At 41.5% G+C, this 17,438-nt stretch overlaps 2 protein-coding genes across 7 annotated transcripts in view; one reads left to right on the forward strand and one right to left on the reverse strand.

Annotated features, from left to right (window-relative positions):
• lrch1 (leucine-rich repeats and calponin homology (CH) domain containing 1) overlaps positions 1-12,877 on the reverse strand; it is a 141,955-nt gene extending 129,078 nt beyond the window's left edge. For 2 of the 5 annotated variants that reach the window (XR_004564693.1, XM_034185780.1), the window contains exon 1: positions 12,550-12,876. Coding sequence is in view for 2 of the 5 variants with exons in the window: in XM_034185780.1 (XP_034041671.1) it covers positions 12,550-12,757 (208 nt within the window). In the remaining 3 variants the exon portion in view is untranslated. Of the gene's footprint in view, positions 1-12,549 lie in introns of all 5 variants that reach the window. The other 3 variants (XR_004564695.1, XM_034185781.1, XR_004564694.1) reach the window with 2 other exon arrangements.
• Positions 12,878-17,000: 4,123 nt separating this feature from the next.
• Positions 17,001-17,438, forward strand: part of rubcnl (rubicon like autophagy enhancer) — a 59,701-nt gene continuing 59,263 nt past the window's right edge. For both annotated transcript variants that reach the window (XM_034186786.1, XM_034186787.1), the window contains exon 1: positions 17,001-17,092. The gene's annotated coding sequence lies outside the window, so the exon portion shown is untranslated. The remainder of the gene's footprint in view (positions 17,093-17,438) is intronic.

Genomic DNA, 17,438 nt, shown 5'->3' on the forward strand with positions numbered 1-17,438 from the left:
CAAAGATAACGATACGTCTTTGGGATGGTTATGAGTAATTTTTTCTCTAATAGTTAAAATTTTATTAGCAAAGAAAGTCATGAAGTCATTACTAGTTAAAGTTAAAGGAATACTCGGCTCAATAGAGCTCTGACTCTTTGTCAGCCTGGCTACAGTGCTGAAAAGAAACCTGGGGTTGTTCTTATTTCCTTAAATTAGTGATGAGTAGTAAGATGTCCTAGCTTTATGGGGGGCTTTTTTATAGAGCAACAGACTCTTTTTCCAGGCTAAGTGAAGATCTTCTAAATTAGTGAGACGCCATTTCCTCTCCAACTTACGGGTTATCTGCTTTAAGCTGCGAGTTTGTGAGTTATACCACGGAGTCAGGCACTCCTGATTTAAAGCTCTCTTTTTCAGAGGAGCTACAGCATCCAAAGTTGTCTTCAATGAGGATGTAAAACTATTGACGAGATACTCTATCTCACTTACAGAGTTTAGGTAGCTACTCTGCACTGTGTTGATATATGGCATTAGGGAACATAAAGAAGGAAACATATCCTTAAACCTAGTTACAGCGCTTTCTGAAAGACTGATCAGACAGAAGGGAGTTTTCAGGGAATACTGTTAAGTCTTCAATTTCCATACCATAAGTCAGAACAAGATCTAAGATATGATTAAAGTGGTGGGTGGACTCATTTACATTTTGAGCAAAGCCAATTGAGTCTAATAATAGATTAAATGCAGTGTTGAGGCTGTCATTCTCAGCATCTGTGTGGATGTTAAAATCGCCCACTATAATTATCTTATCTGAGCTAAGCACTAAGTCAGACAAAAGTTCTGAAAATTCACAGAGAAACTCACAGTAACGACCAGGAGGACGATAGATAACAACAAATAAAACTGGTTTTTGGGACTTCCAATTTGGATGGACAAGACTAAGAGTCAAGCTTTCAAATGAATTAAAGCTCTGTCTGGGTTTTTGATTAATTAATAAGCTGGAATGGAAGATTGCTGCTAATCCTCCACCTCGGCCCGTGCTACGAGCATTCTGACAGTTAGTGTGACTCGGGGGTGTTGACTCATTTAAACTAACATATTCATCCTGCTGTAACCAGGTTTCTGTTAGGCAGAATAAATCAATATGTTGATCAATTATTATATCATTTACTAACAGGGACTTAGAAGAGAGAGACCTAATGTTTAATAGACCACATTTAACTGTTTTAGTCTGTGGTGCAGTTGAAGGTGCTATATTATTTTTTCTTTTTGAATTTTTATGCTTAAATAGATTTTTGCTGGTTATTGGTGGTCTGGGAGCAGGCACCGTCTCTACGGGGATGGGGTAATGAGGGGATGGCAGGGGGAGAGAAGCTGCAGAGAGGTGTGTAAGACTACAACTCTGTTTCCTGGTCCCAACCCTGGATAGTCACGGTTTGGAGGATTTAAGAAAATTGGTCAGATTTCTAGAAATGAGAGCTGCTCCATCCAAAGTGGATGCCGTCTCTCCTAACAAGACCAGGTTTTCCAGCTTTGCCAATTATCTATGAAGCCCACCTCATTTTTTGGACACCACTCAGACAGACAGCAATTCAAGGAGAATATGCGGCTAAACATGTCACTCCCGGTCCGATTGGGGAGATGCCGTTAAAACATAAATATTGTTTTTGAATGCTTGATAGTGGAGCTTTGCTGAAAATGTACAAATTGTACGTAAGACAATAGGATTTTAATAATTAATTAAACAACTGCGACTTATAAAGAACATAATGCTCATACAGCCGAGGATATTTCAGCATTGCATTATATGTTACAAAGTATGCTCTAGTGACCTTGACCTTTTGACCAATAACCAATTGGGTTCTTAGGGTCACTATGTAAAATGCATAAACAGTATTTTCTGGAGTATAAATCTAATTTTGTTTTTTTGCTAATTATATCCGGTGAACCGAAAAATGTTTGTTATTAATAATAAGATTTATTAGAATAACTATTTATTTTGGGCTTAATCAAAGCAATAAAAAAGTGCACTATAACAATACACAAAATTTGATCAAAATTGATGCTGTACTTTTTCAGAGATTTTGTAAACAGACAGATGACTGTTCAACTTCCTCCAATGGTTTCTGGATTTAATAACTTCTACCACACAAACAACCAACCAAACAAACACCAGGACACAAGGCGGTGAAGCAGACAGACCCATCGCTTTGGTTCAATCACTCGGGTCACTTCGGGTTGTTTTTGTGGTTTGTTGTTTGAACGTGTTGTGAGAAAGAAAGAAATTAAAGCTCCACAAGCAGCCTCACACCTAAAAAAGTCCACCCAGTTCATTAGTATTTTCCATTATTAAAGTTAATACTTAGTGTGTGCACCTTTGGCAGTAATTCAGCGGATTTTTAAAATTTATTTATTTGTCGTTTGTGTGTCTCAGAGAACGTCGCACACGTGATGACAACTTTTCGTCATTGTTCTTTGAAAATGAACTGAGGTTTCTTTGAATCCATTAAAGTCGTTGGCTGGACTGAAGTCTGCTCAGTTTTGAAGCGGTGCACCACATCCACCAACCACACCGAGGTCCGGATGGCAACCACTCAGACAGACAACCAGTCAGTCCGCTGTCCCAGCCTCTTCTTGCCTGTAGACATCCGCTTGTTCTTCTCAACACTGAGGCACGTGCGTGCTGGTGCATGTTCCCAGAAACACACCATGTGACCAAAATGCCGGAGCTGCACTCCTGGTCCGAGTCTCCGTCAGTAAGTGTTCCGTGAAAAGGTCCCTCAGAGTGAATATTCTCCGCTGGAGGAGCGCGGCACCTGTTTAGAAACAAGCTCAGGCTTGTGTGGCTCACAGCAAATGCCGCTGAAGAGCAGTGTGCGTCTGTGATTACATCTGTACGTGCACACTGCGGCAAACATCACATGGCAGGAAGGTTTTGTGTGGAATTTTAGACTTTAAAGTGATCAATCGACTGAGTCCATTCGCTTTATATCAGTTAGAGAGGGAATGAAACATACAATCAGCGACACATCACAACTACACAACAAGTAAATGTTTGAATGACATCATCACACTCACACACACAAATAATCCTGGACCAAAAGGAGCCACCACTGTATGTGTAGTTAAGTTACGGGAGCTGACGGCAAGAAAAAAATAAAAAAACACAACAGCAGCTTTAAGTCCAACAAATTCAAACCAAGAGACCCTGTTTCAGTGAAACTGTTTAAGTGGACCAGACCGGGTGCTGCTGGTGACACACCAGGTTGCAGCTTTTCTTCCCAATGACCAGCACACAAGAATCTGCAAAACCATTGACCACTTTTATGTAAAAGTGTGAAAATGTCACATCCCATCAATCAACTACTTCATCCTGATGTGAGGTCTGTGTGTGTGTGGCACACGTGTGCTCTGCACACACGCATGGGGCTGCAATTATCACTCAACTGTGTGTCTGTGTGTGTATGTGTATGCATAATGCTGAACGAGCCACTAAGCGCGTGCACATGTGCCCTGCACACGCCTGCCATTGGACATCTTCGCTGAAAGTCGCTCTTCCACATGATGCGTGACAGTATGCCATGCTGTCCCCTGTGTCAGACGGAGCCTTTCCAGGAAACTTTAATTTCTTTTTTGCTCACTTCAGCAGCACAACACAGCTCTGGCCACCACGATGGTTGGATTATCACTTGGTAATTAATTTTTATTTTGGGTGAGAGGATTTTAATCACAGGCTACGGTCTCACGCCACATCCGCGCTGTGAAACACTCCTGGACCACTGTTGGAGGTGAGGTTCATGCTGATTAATGCTGTCACGGCCTGGCACAACAATTCCATGTCATATCTCCTACAGAGTTAGAAGGTGATCATTTATTACAGTGGTGAGATCCGTTCAGCTCCGAGCATGATGCATGCAATGACGCGTTACTGCGCACCGCGGAGAGGTGCAGCTGTCCGTGGTATGATGGAAACAATATTCACATTATTTACATCGCCCATGGGAAGGAATGGACAAATAGCTGTCCTGTAAGGTCTACTGTGGATATAACAGCCTGTTCAGATTTATGGCGGCAGCGCACAGTGCCTTCGGTTTGATAGCTGCTGTTCACATTCACTGTACATGATAATAATTCATAATTATTATCAATATTATACGTGGCATGTGCAGGTCATACCAGCAGGCTTTGCTGTTCCAGATCCATCTTGAGGTTCCCTCATATGCGCTCAAATCTATCTGGATCCTGTTTTCCGCCATCAGAATATGCAAATTGCGGTCAGATGGTCCTCAGACTGCACATGGATTACCGTCGGATAGGTGTCCCATCTCGATGGCACCCAGAGAGTTTTGAACATGTGCATCACACTCGGGGCCACCGGCTGATTTTGACCAACTGTGTGGACTTCTGCAGATGGCTGTCAGAACGTTTTGGAACTGAAATCCGACACTTTTAGTATGTGCACCGATTCGTCATTCTGACACCATTCTGCGTGATTCTGGCTGTGTGTGACGGGGGTATAAAGGAAATGACAATTCAAAGAACTCAAAATTAATAATTCTCAGTATCAATTAAAATGGAACAATTGGAGTATTTATGGCACATTAATGTATCGACTTGTTCAAACTTCATTTGCTTCTGAGTTTTCCTAGTTTCGGCAGAAGCTTTGGAGCTATTGATAATCTCCATTTTCAAATTCTTGGCCACCTTAAAATCCTTACAAATGTGTGTTTAGTTCGAGATTAATTTCTGACTACTGTACATTTTGGAGTTAATCTTTTCTTACTTTATAAAATTTGTAATTAAAATAGTTTTAATTAAAAAAAAGATTCTTTAGAAACCTTTGATGTTCATCTGTAAATTAAAGCCATAACCTATTTGTTGTCGTTGAGATAATTTCTTGATTAACATAAGGAACCTTGTACATTTGTTTTTCCACAAATAAAATAACATGAAAAGTAATGTGTAGATGTGTAGATTCATTCATTTCTTTATTCATTCAGCAAATGTTTGTTTCTGATGTGGGACAAGAAATATATTTCTTAAAATATAAAGAAATATACTCGATAGTAAAAATAAATTAAAATAAAAGATCTAAGTTACTAAAGTTGAGACTTATCTTGCAGTTATGCAGTAACAATTACAAACTGTGTACCTTTCTTTGGTAACAATAAAAATAGGTCAAACAATTTACGAATATACAACGTTTACTCAGCTAGACAGTTATTGATTCAACATCCTTCAGCTAAAAGCCAACGTTAGCTGATAAATGTCAGCAGAGCGCTAAGTCCTTCTATAATTTTTTTAATTACTCACCTCAGATAAATTTGCAGAAGCTTCATTGCTAAAACTCATTAAGGTTGTGGTTTTGACTCACAGACAGAGTTAAACTCTCGTCTGAATGCTAACGTGTTAGCATTTTTAGCTTTACCCGTTAGTTCCACTTAATGTATGATTACTGAAAACAAAAACACAACTCATAAAAAGCTTTAATATGGGCGGTCTGCTTGGTTCTGGCCATATTAAAGCTTCTTTTTTTTAATGCCCACAAAAAGTAAACCGTTAGGAGAACCACCATGCAGTCCCCAAAAATATAACTTAATAGACGGTTTTCAATCACGTGACTAATTAGTTACCGTCTCCATCGTGGATTACTATGTAGCTGGCGCATGAAAGAAAATAGAGAGAATGAAAGCTTATTACAAGGCTTTAAACACTCGCGATAAAGCTGTTTATTGTGATCGATGTGTAGCAGTTGGTTCAGTGGACCCGTATGTTATACCGGATAGTAAATTTAATGACGATGTAACAAAGTGGCCGGCAGTTTCACAGTGTAAGCTTAATATGGCCAGAACCAAGCAGACCACCCGTGAATCCACCGGAGAAAAGCTCAGAGGAAGCAGCTCGCTACCAAAGCCACCTGGAAGAGCGCTCTGGCTACCAGAGGTGTGAAGAAGCCTCACCGTTACAGACCCGGCACCGTGGCGCTGAGAGAGATCCGCCGCTACCAGAAATCCACTGAGCTGCTCATCAGCAAGCTGCCGACCAGGTCAGCCTCGCTACTCTCCTGCAGAGCATCACAGCGGAGCTCTGAAAGCGGAGGTCGGTCTTGAAGTCCTGAGCGATTTCTCTCACCAGGCGCTGGAAGATCAGCAACTCTGTGGATTTCTGATAGCGGTGGCTCTCTTTCAGCACCACAGTGCCGGGTCTGTAACGGTGAGGCTTCTTTACACCGCCAGTAGCTGGAGCGCTCTTCCGGGCGGCTTTGGTAGCCAGCTGCTTTCTCTGAGCTTTTCCTCCGGTGGATTTACAGGCGGTCTGCTTGGTTCTGGCCATATTAAAGCTTCTTTCAGATCTGCTCTGCCTATTCCGCTAAGCCAGGTCTCTCTACGTCGCTTAGAAAGCTCGTAACACTCCACAGCTTGATGCGCAATAACTGCTAGCAGCCTGTAAAATGAGCGACCCGCCTCATTTTTAATCACCTGTTTGAACAACCGACAACAGCACAAAAGTTGACCATTGTTGAAGCTTCTGCAACTGTTCGTCAAATGCACGTAGCATATCACAGCGGCCACTTTGGATTACGTAATCCAAAGTGGCCGCGGGGTGAAAAAAAAAATCACGTGACCGATACGTCACATGAAAACTCTCCCAAAAACCAAAACAAAGTAACCCTTCTTCTTCTTTGAAGCTTATTGGCGGCTTGCAAATCAACACAGAGCATTACCGCCACCAACTGTTTGGGCATGGAACCAAATGAATGGATTCTGACGTATGTTATCAAAAATAATACACTGAAATGTTCCCCACGTGGGTAAAACCTGGATTTCCAGTAATTTCCGGAAAACTTTCATCACTGCACTTTAAAGATTTCACTGGCCCACAGTTTAAAGATTTCACTGGCCTCATTTTAAAGATTTTCACTGGCCCAATTTTTAAGGTTTCACTGGGCCCCAGTTTAAAGATTTCACTGGCCCCATTTTAAAGATTTTAAAGATTTTCACTGGCCCAATTTTTAAGGTTTCACTGGGCCCCAGTTTAAAGATTTCACTGGCCTCATTTTAAAGATTTTAAAGATTTTCACTGGCCCAATTTTTAAGGTTTCACTGGGCCCCAGTTTAAAGATTTCACTGGCCTCATTTTAAAGATTTTAAAGATTTTCACTGGCCCAATTTTTAAGGTTTCACTGGGCCCCAGTTTAAAGATTTCACTGGCCTCATTTTAAAGATTTTAAAGATTTTCACTGGCCCAATTTTTAAGGTTTCACTGGGCCCCAGTTTAAAGATTTCACTGGCCCCATTGTAAAGCTCTTTGGACAATTTTGCACTTGAGTAGTAAATTAATGATAAACACTCTGGTTGCACAGATATGACTGATGACACAGCAAAAGTGCGCCACTGCGCCACCCACAAAAGCACGATAAATGAGACAGCGGTTAACATAGTTTGTCAAAACACAATCAAACAAATGTCTGAACTGTCAGAGAAACTAAGCAAAACATTAGCTGTTTTATTCCCTGAGATTAACCTAATATACGAATGATTCAGTCAGTCAGTCAGTCAGTCAGTAAAACTTCCCAAAGGAGCACCATAAAAATTAATCTACGTTCAACTCTGAATTGTTGTTCTGATTAAAGCTGCACAATGTGAGGACAAAGTCAGACTGTGATTATTATTCTGGAAAATACTACGATTTGCAATTATAAAATAGTAAATATATGGTGTTGTAACTCTATTTCCCTATTTATAAAAGCTTCATGAGCACAAGCACTGTGAAGTTTAACATTTATTTAGGAACTCAAATAAAGCTAGAAAAATAAAACTGGATTTTTTTTTTTCTCTTAAAATAAGTGATGTCTGTCTTAAATTACATTTATAACAGGAGTATTTCTCTCAGCTCACACACAGAATTGTGCGACATATTGGGAATGTAAAAACTCCAAATGCAAAAGGTAGCTGAAAACTATTTTTCTCACACTATACAACACCTTTAACAACATTTCAAAGTGGTCTTCATAGAAAAATGGGAAACATCTCATTAGGTAGAAAATTAAAAACAGCACAAAAGATTAGTCCAAATTCAAACATGAAATTAAAAACAGATGATTTTGTGAATCGGGTGAACTTTATAACAGTTCAAAAATTGGATCCCGATTTCAAATCTGGTGCTGATGATGGCCGTAACTACTACGTACGAGGTCTATTAGAAAAGTATCCGACCTTATTATTTTTTCAAAAACCATATGGATTTGAATCATGTGTGATTACATCAGACATGCTTGAACCCTCGTGGGCATGCGAGAGTTTTTTCACGCCTGTCGGTTACATCATTCGCCTGTGGGCAGTCTTTGAGTGAGGAGTGGCCCACCCTCTCGTCGTTTTTTCATTGTTTAGGAATGGCTCAGAGACTGCTGCTTTGTTTGATCAAAATTTTTTCAAAACTGTAAGGCACAACTGACACCATTCGATAAATTCAGCTGGTTTTCGGTAAAAATTTTAACGGCTGATGAGAGATTTTGGTCTGGTAGTGTCACCGTAAGGACGGCCCACGGTGCCTGACGGCGATCTGCGCTTCGAGGCGGCAGCGTCTCGCCGTTTCAAGTTGAAAACTTCCACATTTCAGGCTCTGTTGATCCAGGAAGTCGTCAGAGAACAGAGAACTTTCAGAAGAAGTCGGCATGAGGAGTTTATTCGTACATTCCATTGTTAACGGACATTTTGTAATGAAAGAACGTGCGGGCAGAGTCGCATGTCGGGCCGGACCCGACCGCGGGGGGTCGCGACAGGAAAAACACCTCCGTTGGAAACCTTAACAGACAAGTTGGAAGATGCCCAAGCTGTTAAACAATTTCTCAGTTACTCACTTGTTGAAAGCCATCAAAAGCCGCCTGAATTTTACAAATGGTTTTCAACACAGAGGTGTTTTTCCTGTCGCAGCGCACACAGATTTGCCGAGTCGTCACGGAAACGACTCGGCGAATTTGCGTGCACGTCTTTCATTTAAAAATGTTCTTAAACAGTGGAATGTCCGCATAAAGTCCTCATGCCAGCCTCTTCTGAATCTTCTCTGTTCTCTCATGACGTCCTGGGTGAATTAAGCCTTAAATTAGGATGTTTTCAGGTCGAAACAGGCCGACGACGGCGCCTGGAAGTGCTGCACGACGTCCTGCTCTGTGGGAAGTCCTTACAGCGACAGAAACACCCCATAATCTCTCATCAGCCGTTAAACCTTTCACCGAAAACCAGCTTAATTTCTCGAATAGTGTCCACTCGGACATTCTTCACAGGTCCAGAAAAAATGTTGATAAAGCAACGCGTACCGTCTCGAGCAGCGTGTGAAACAAAGGAATTCAGCCGAGAGGGCGGGACCACATCTCACACAAGGCCTGCCCACAGGGAAATGACGTCACCGACACGCGTGAAAAAACTCACGCATGCGCACGAGGGTTCAAGCATGAATGGTGTAATCGCACGTCATTCAAATCCATATAGTTAAAAAAAAAATAAAAGGGTCGGTTTCTTATCTAATAGACCTCGTATACCAAGTTTGTTCAAGATTGACAAAGATGGATGAAGAAGTTACTGTGATTCTTGAAAACGCACCACGATTTACTATTCAGGATTAAACGAGAAGCAACGACGGTCTGTGGACAAGAATGTAGGAATGGACTGGTTGTTTGCCTGGGTGGTTGCCATCCAGGTCCCAAGGTGGTTCCATCATGTTGTGGATGCAGCAAAGTGCCACACCAGCATAAGCTCCCAGACCTGACTTGAATTCCATCCATACATTTTCTAAACCCGCTGACTCTAATTAAGGGTCACACTGGGGCTTGAGCCTATCCCAGCAGTCACAGGGCATGAGGCGGGGTCACACCCTGGACAGGACGCCAGTCTGTCGCAGGGACACACACACAGACAGACAAACACACTCACACCCTCACTCACACCTACAGCCAATTTAAAGTTTCTGGTTCAACTAACCTGTATGTTTGTGGATGTGGGAGGAAGCCGGAGCACCCGGAGGGAACCCAGCATGTTTATTTATTACTATTTATTTAGTCTGGCTGCTCCAACACACCTTTCTGAGCTAACTGACGGTGTGGTTGTGGCTGTAAACATTGCAGGTCAGCCCATAAACAGGCCTCAGATCAGTTCTGTTTTCCTGTAAATAAACCAGGACACAGTCAGTTTGGCTACACGCCTGATCACCGCTCTAAAAGGATTAAAGGGAAGTGCAGGGGGATTCCACCACAACCCAGCTGAAGACTCAGATCCGTGACAGAAACTTCTAAATCCTGTTATCAGTGTTGCTCATCTTACGGCCCCTTCACACGTACTGCAAATTTGGTCGAATTGTGCATGAAGTGCGCATGAAGCAGGAATCATATGCAATACGTGTAAAATCGTAGCTGCCTCTAATGCCTCGTACACCTGCTGCTACAACTATTTGCGCACACCAACTGCTGAAAGACAGAGTGTGCGCTGTAAGAGCCCATCGAACCCTCTCGCGGCAGGTGTCGGCCAAATTGCAGGTGATACACACGAACATGTAACACGGCACGCAATCGCGCTTAGAAAATATGTGGCCATTCATGCTATTAACATGACAATAGTCAGCAGACAATCACTGTCACGCTGGATGTGAAATTTGTCTAAGTACCCCACGAGTGTGGCTTTGCAAACAGACACAGTGACACGTTGGTGTGTGCGCTGAACTGACAGGGGGCGTGGCCGCTGACAGGAGCAGCTGTGGAGGTCTGTGATTCTGGACGTGATGGCTGGGGAACACATACTGTTTGGACGGACATGAACTAACATCTGCCCACTGTGACGGGCGTGTCTGCTTGCTGTCCTCACGTAGACAGGCATAAAAACATATATCGCTGGGCAATGGGCTGCAGCAAGTGCATGCACGGCGCACACACTGACAGGCTACCTCAGGTGCAACAGACCGTCAGATCAGAACACGCAGCAGCGATCTGAATGTCATGTCACCCATGTGAGCTCTGTTCCACATGACGCGGTGTCTGTCCTGCAGTGCGCCATCCACAAGACATGCATTTTTTTTTTTTTTTGTCACAGCAGCTGCACGTTGTGGTTACACATGGTGCAGTGTGCACGGAACCATCGCAGTATGTATTTTTATATTTTTTATTTATTTTTTCTTCACGGCACTGTGTGCATGAACTGTCACAGCGGCATCACACACGTCTGCCCATCTGCACAATGTTTTCATGGTTCACTCATACGAGCTGTTCCTCCCTGAGTCGCCCTGAGTTGTACTTATTTGTACTATGTGTGAAGGGGCTCTTAAACACAGAGTCTGAAGACTTTTACTTCAAACGGTGATCAAACCTTTTCTCTGTCAGAGCTCGAAAACCTGACAGTCAGCTGAGGATACACGCTAAACCGTGACCCCATCACGAGCTGATACTCACCACAATACATTATTACATCCCTACTCACATTAATTATGCATTAAATTTGAATTATGCTTTACGAGTAATTACCTCTGCCAACAAAGCTGGAGGAGGTTATGTTTTCACCCGTTTCTTTTTCTGTTTATGAACAGCCTGGAGCCCACAATTTTTCATATATCATTATGACATTTTTACTGAAAATTCATCTGAGACCATGGTACTTTGTTAGTGTGGACTGTCCCCTCTTTGTCAGGGGAGAGTTATGGCCCCAGGTGGAGGAGTTTAAATATCTCAGAGTCTTGTTAATGAGTGAGGGTAAGTTGGAGCTTGAAATCGATAGACGGATTGGGGCGGCATCTAGTGTTTTACACAGACACTATACCGGACCGTTGTGGTGGAGTAGATTTACGCTCCTATCTTCACCTATGGTCATGAACTTTGGGTAACCACTGAAAAAATACGGTCACAGATACAAGCGGCAGAAGTGAGATTCCTCTGTTGGGTATCTGGACTTACACTCCTGGACAGGACGAGAAATTCAACTATCCGAGAGGGACTCAGAGTAGAGCCGCTGATTCTTGAGGTTCTTTTTTAACGTGGGTAACCAACGAAAGTCTCAATGAAGGACTTATTTCCAGAAGGGCCCACATTCACATTGAAAGGAGCCATCTGCAATCTTATTCATTTGGTCATGACCTAGGGTTCATGGCCATAGGTGAGGACAGAAGCATAAATTGACTGGTACATTGGGAGTCTCACCTTCTGTCACAGTAAATTAACTTTTTAGACAAAAACAGCTTAATGTTACCTCAGAAATTTGATATATTGACCCATTACACTGATCAAATTGCTTATTTTGAAAACATGCGCAAAAGCCAAAAGTTACTCAGATTATGCGACATAAAAACAGAGAAAATCAGATTTCAACATAACAAGAAACTCTGTAAAGGAGTTTATTTATATAAACGACTAAATCTGGATCTGCATTTGGATTCTTCATATTTCACTATGACGCGTAAAATCGCTTTGACGATAACGTCACAAACACACAGAGCCACAAACGTTTACGTCAGTGATGTCATAAAGTGTGAGCGGTCACGTGCTGCTGTAACGCGTTGCTGAGTCCCGTTACCACCCGGTGGCCCCGGTGCTCCTACCTGCCTCCACCGTGTCGCCCAGGTCGTGGTTGACAGCCGTTCGGGGGAATTCCTTCAGTTTTCGGGAGCTGAGCTGCAGGACGCCGCTGGCCGCCGCCTCCTCCAGCGCGCGCTCCAAGCCGCGGTTGGGAGGCACGTTTTGGACCGACGGAGGAGAACCGAGCTGGGAAAGAGGAGGACGAGCCGACTCCGGCCCCAACGTCGCCATTCCGCTCCCGCCTCCGCTGGCTGTATCCGAGGCGGCCAAAGGTTCGGGCAAACAGCGGGACACCGATGTGCCGCGCCGCGCGCGCGCTCCTCAGCAACGTCTGTGCGCGCGTGACGCGTCAAAGTCACAGCCAGGCGTCACGTTTCAAAATAAAAGTCCCGCACCGGCTGCGATGAAAGTTTCTCAATTCTTTTATTTAATTATTGCAACTCAAATGGCTAGTTCGATCATCATATTTAGAAGAGATTATTTAAAGAAAATTTCAACTATAAATCCCCTGGTTCCAACGTTGATATTTTTTTCAGTTTTATTTGCATTTTTGTGATAAACACAAGGAATTGCAACGAAAAATGAATTCATCGATAAGTAAATTCACGTGCAACTATCTTGATCACTTCTTCTTTGTCTTTCGGCTGTTCCCGTTAGGGGTCGCCACAGCAGATCAATCGTTTCCATCTCACCCTGTCCTCTGTATCTTCCTCTGTCACACTGATTAGGTTTTTTTTAAAGCCCTTTATTTCCATGTTTCACTTTCATATTTTCTGGTTTCTTTAATTTTCTGACAGCTTGTGGACCAAACAACTAATTAAATAATCGAAAAAATTGACAGATTAATCTAATTAATCAAGGAAAATAATTATGAATTGCAACCTGAAAGATGACAGTGATTTTATAAATTCCGACATAACAATGAATGCAAACTAGTGTTGTAAAGCAACAATACTCGCTGCAATAAAATGTAACTAAAATATTCCAAAAATGCATTTTTTTATTTCACTGTTCTGAAAAGTGGCGACACAGCTTTTACTTTGAAGGTCCTGCCTCGATTGCGGTGTCCATTTTTTTAACTTGACGCAGCTGAGTCATTGCGCCTGCGCAGTGCACTCACTGAGCAAACGTTGAACAGTGACCTCTGCTGGTTAAAGCCACTGATGGAGTTTGACTGTAAAAGAAAATTTTACTCTAAGCCTTTGATAGGGGGCGCTGTTTTCCACTTTAACGACAGATGAAGAAAGAGCAGCAATAAAACTCACGAAATGAGAGCTAAAGTGCATTTTTAATCCACTGTTTAACTAACAAGAGTCAAAGAAAAGCTCAAGTCACTTTGAAAGATGGAAGGACCTATTTAAAGAGTTTTTATGTAGGGATGTGTGTTTATATTCATCAGAACTTGTCCTCTGAGGTTATTTGGGGTTTTGTACCAAACTTGGTGGACTGAATGAGGGTCAACCAAGGACAAAGTACTTTATTTTTTCAAAAACTGCATCAAGTCAAGATCACAGGCCAAGATTAATACTGTGTCTCAGTACATATGGTATATATTGGGATATCTACAAAAGCATGACTATTTTGAGGACGTGGTTAAAGATACACCTGTGGTTACTATGAAACACTAATAAGACATATGTCATCTTTCTACTGGTCAAATGACCTTTGAACTTCGGTGACCCTGAAATGTCTTATGCAAGATCATACCCGTTGGATTCAGTTTGGAGTCAATGTGGATTAGACACGGTGGAATGGTTGTGTGTTAGTCAAGGATCAACTGAGTCGACTTTGGACAGAAGTGATCAAATGCCAAGACCACAAAGAACCATATATTAAATTACCACAGAATCACAAACAATTAATTGCATTAATAACTGTCACACCTATAAGTCAATATTGTTGCACTCATTTTAGTTCATAATTATTCATCTCATTATTATTATTTTTATTATTATTACTAGTGCAGTGCCAGGAGGACGTTTGTATTCCTATAGAAAATTGGGAGCTAAAAAGTTAAAATAAAAAAGGCCATCACCAGATCAATACTGCATATTAATGCCAAATACCACCACCAAATTAAATTCAAAATAAAGTGTGAAATGCCATCACCAGAATGAAATGCTTTCAAATCAATCAATCAATCAATCAATTTTATTTATATAGTGCCAAATCACAACAAAGAGTTGCCCCAAGGCGCTTTATATTGTAAGGCAAGGCCATACAATAATTATGTAAAAACCCCAACGGTCAAAAATCATAACCAGTGAATATACCTGTACAGTATTTAGCACAGTGCTTTAATTTTCCCTCAAAATACTTTACTTTACAAACTATATCTTGTCTCATTTTGAGTGGTTTATCTATTAAAGAGTAAAAACTGAAGGAAATCAATTGTAAGGCCTGAAAGAAGTTTCTGTATGAAGTATTTTAGCCATAAGGTCAAATGACAGGTGGAAGTGTTGACTTTTTAAATACTTGAATAGTGCAGCGGATAACTGAAAAAATGCTTCAAATGGTGATGCAAGCACCAAATTTGGCACATGTACTCCTTAGACAATTACTCTTTTAAAAATGCTCAGTGGCCACATGAGCAATAGGCGGCCAAGAAGGGGTCAATTGAAGAATTACACAGGGGTCAAAATTTAAAAATGCTCCAATAATATTGAAAGGTATTCCATATTATTTGTCTGATCATAAAGATTCCAAAAAGGTATAGTTTGGACTATCTGTGAATGAATTTTCTGGAGTTATGGGGTAAAAACAGCAAGAATGGTGACAAAGGTCAATTTCAATTTGTACAGGGGTCAAAAGATAAAGTTGCTCCAATTTTGGTAAAAAGTGATGCAAATTATTAGTTGAGTGAATATGGTTTTAAGAAGGAATAGTTTGCATCATGTATCATGCTTAGTTATCATGTTACAGGGTAGCATTTGTCACATGTCATAGAAACCAATGGATGCCTACATTGTTTAACCTTTACTTTGCAAACCAAGCACACAACAGTCAAACCTATTACATTTATTAATCCTGTTAGCTCAACCAGTACTTTTCACCACTTTTTACCAAAATTGGAGCAACTTTAACTTTTGACCCCTGTATAAGTTGATCTTTCTCGGTGTTTTTGCTGTTTTTACCCCATTCGGAAGATTCAGACGGCTTTCGGTGGCTTTTCAGTCATGTGACTATCCAAGAAATTGTGGACGAGGTGGGCATGTCACAACATGTCCTGTGAGACTTAACACAAAGGTGCTGTTGCTGCGCCATCAGCTTTGTGCCGATGAATTTCGCTGCAACTCTTTTCATGGCATAATCTTCTGTCACAGTGGAATGTGCCGAAAAAGTGCTGATGTCCACCTCTTCCGCAATTTCTCAGATAGTCACACAACAGTCCCACATCACCACAGCGTTCACTTTGGAAATGATCTGGTCATTTCAGCATGTTGATGGCCGACCGGAGCGCAGGGAGCTCTCCACTGTTGTGTGGACGTCTTTAAACCGGTTGTACCGCTCCTTAATCTGTGTGATGCCCAGAGGATCGTCACCGAAAGCCGTCTGAATAATCCAAATGGTTTCCACCTGGCTGTCGCCCAGTTTCTGGCAAAATTTGATGCAGTCGCGCTGCTCCAGTCATTCTGCCATTTCCTTGCAAAGAAAAAACGATGAGAGACTCCACCCATCCTCACACAAAGGCTGCTTACAAGCAAATGATGCAATCGACAGGCGTGAAAAAATTCACGCATGCGCATGAAGGTTCAAGGTTGGCTCATGCAAGCACACGTGATTCAAATCCATCAGGTTTGTGAAAAAAAATAAAAAGGTTGGATACTTTTCTAACAAACCTCGTAACCTGCTTCCCTCAGGTCATAGCTGATCTCTTGACCATCTGTAGACTTTTCACTCTTGTAGATATCCTTCCAGCACAGATCGCTGCTGGAATCTATCCTGTGTGCACCTCTCTACCACACTCTCCATAGATTTTCACAGTAAACATCTACTGCACATCTCACCGCCTCCTCATACATGTCCTGCGCCGTCCACACATACTTCTCTCCAACTCCAGACTTCTTCATGCAGTATCACATTGTTGAATTTCAGCATCAAGGTAAATCATTGTGAAAGTGTCTGCTTTTAATAGCATCAAAACAAAACTGCTTTTTGCTATTTTAGTTTGTTCATTGTTACAGTTTTACTTTGCATGACCTTAATAACTGTTTATGTAACAGATTAATAATATTAGCAATAAAATAAACAGTTGGGGTTTGAACGCATGAACATAATTGTAATGTCAGAGGAAATGTGCTGCAACATGCAAACTGCCTGTTTTTTTTTTTTTTAAGAATGTTTTAGTTGCATTTCCCAACATTACACAAAAAGTGTCCTCCAATAAAAGTGTTTTGTTTTTTGGCCTCTCTGGGTGCTGAGAGCTCAACCACAGAAAGTACAAACTCTTAAATACAGGAAGAAGTGATAGCCGACCACTTCTCCTTCTCTCCCCTGCAGCTTTTTGTTGAAAAAAACTCATTTCAGCCTCTCGGTACAACAACAGGTTTCCTGGCTGACAAAATGGTGAGTTGATTGAATTGTTTCTTCTTGTTTTTCAGATGTTTTATCCATTGTTTTGTGTTTTAGGTTGTTTTTCCTCGTGTATGTCTGGTGTGTTGGATGGAATACTAAAAAAAATAATAAAGTGAGTTTAATTAAATTTGTTGAAAACAAGGAGGTCTGGTCCTGAACCAAAAATGACAAAAATATTAAGTGGATCTGTTTTTTGAGAATCTTACATCAAAAGCTAAATAAGTGTGAAACAGGTTTTCTAAAAACAAACAAACAAACAAAATATGTTTGCCACATGACTGATTGTTCATGAATGTAATTTGGTCAATTCTAGTGAAGAAGATTATTGAATATATCT

This window comes from Thalassophryne amazonica, chromosome 14 (assembly GCF_902500255.1).
Source record: "Thalassophryne amazonica chromosome 14, fThaAma1.1, whole genome shotgun sequence".
NCBI lineage: Eukaryota > Metazoa > Chordata > Actinopteri > Batrachoidiformes > Batrachoididae > Thalassophryne > Thalassophryne amazonica.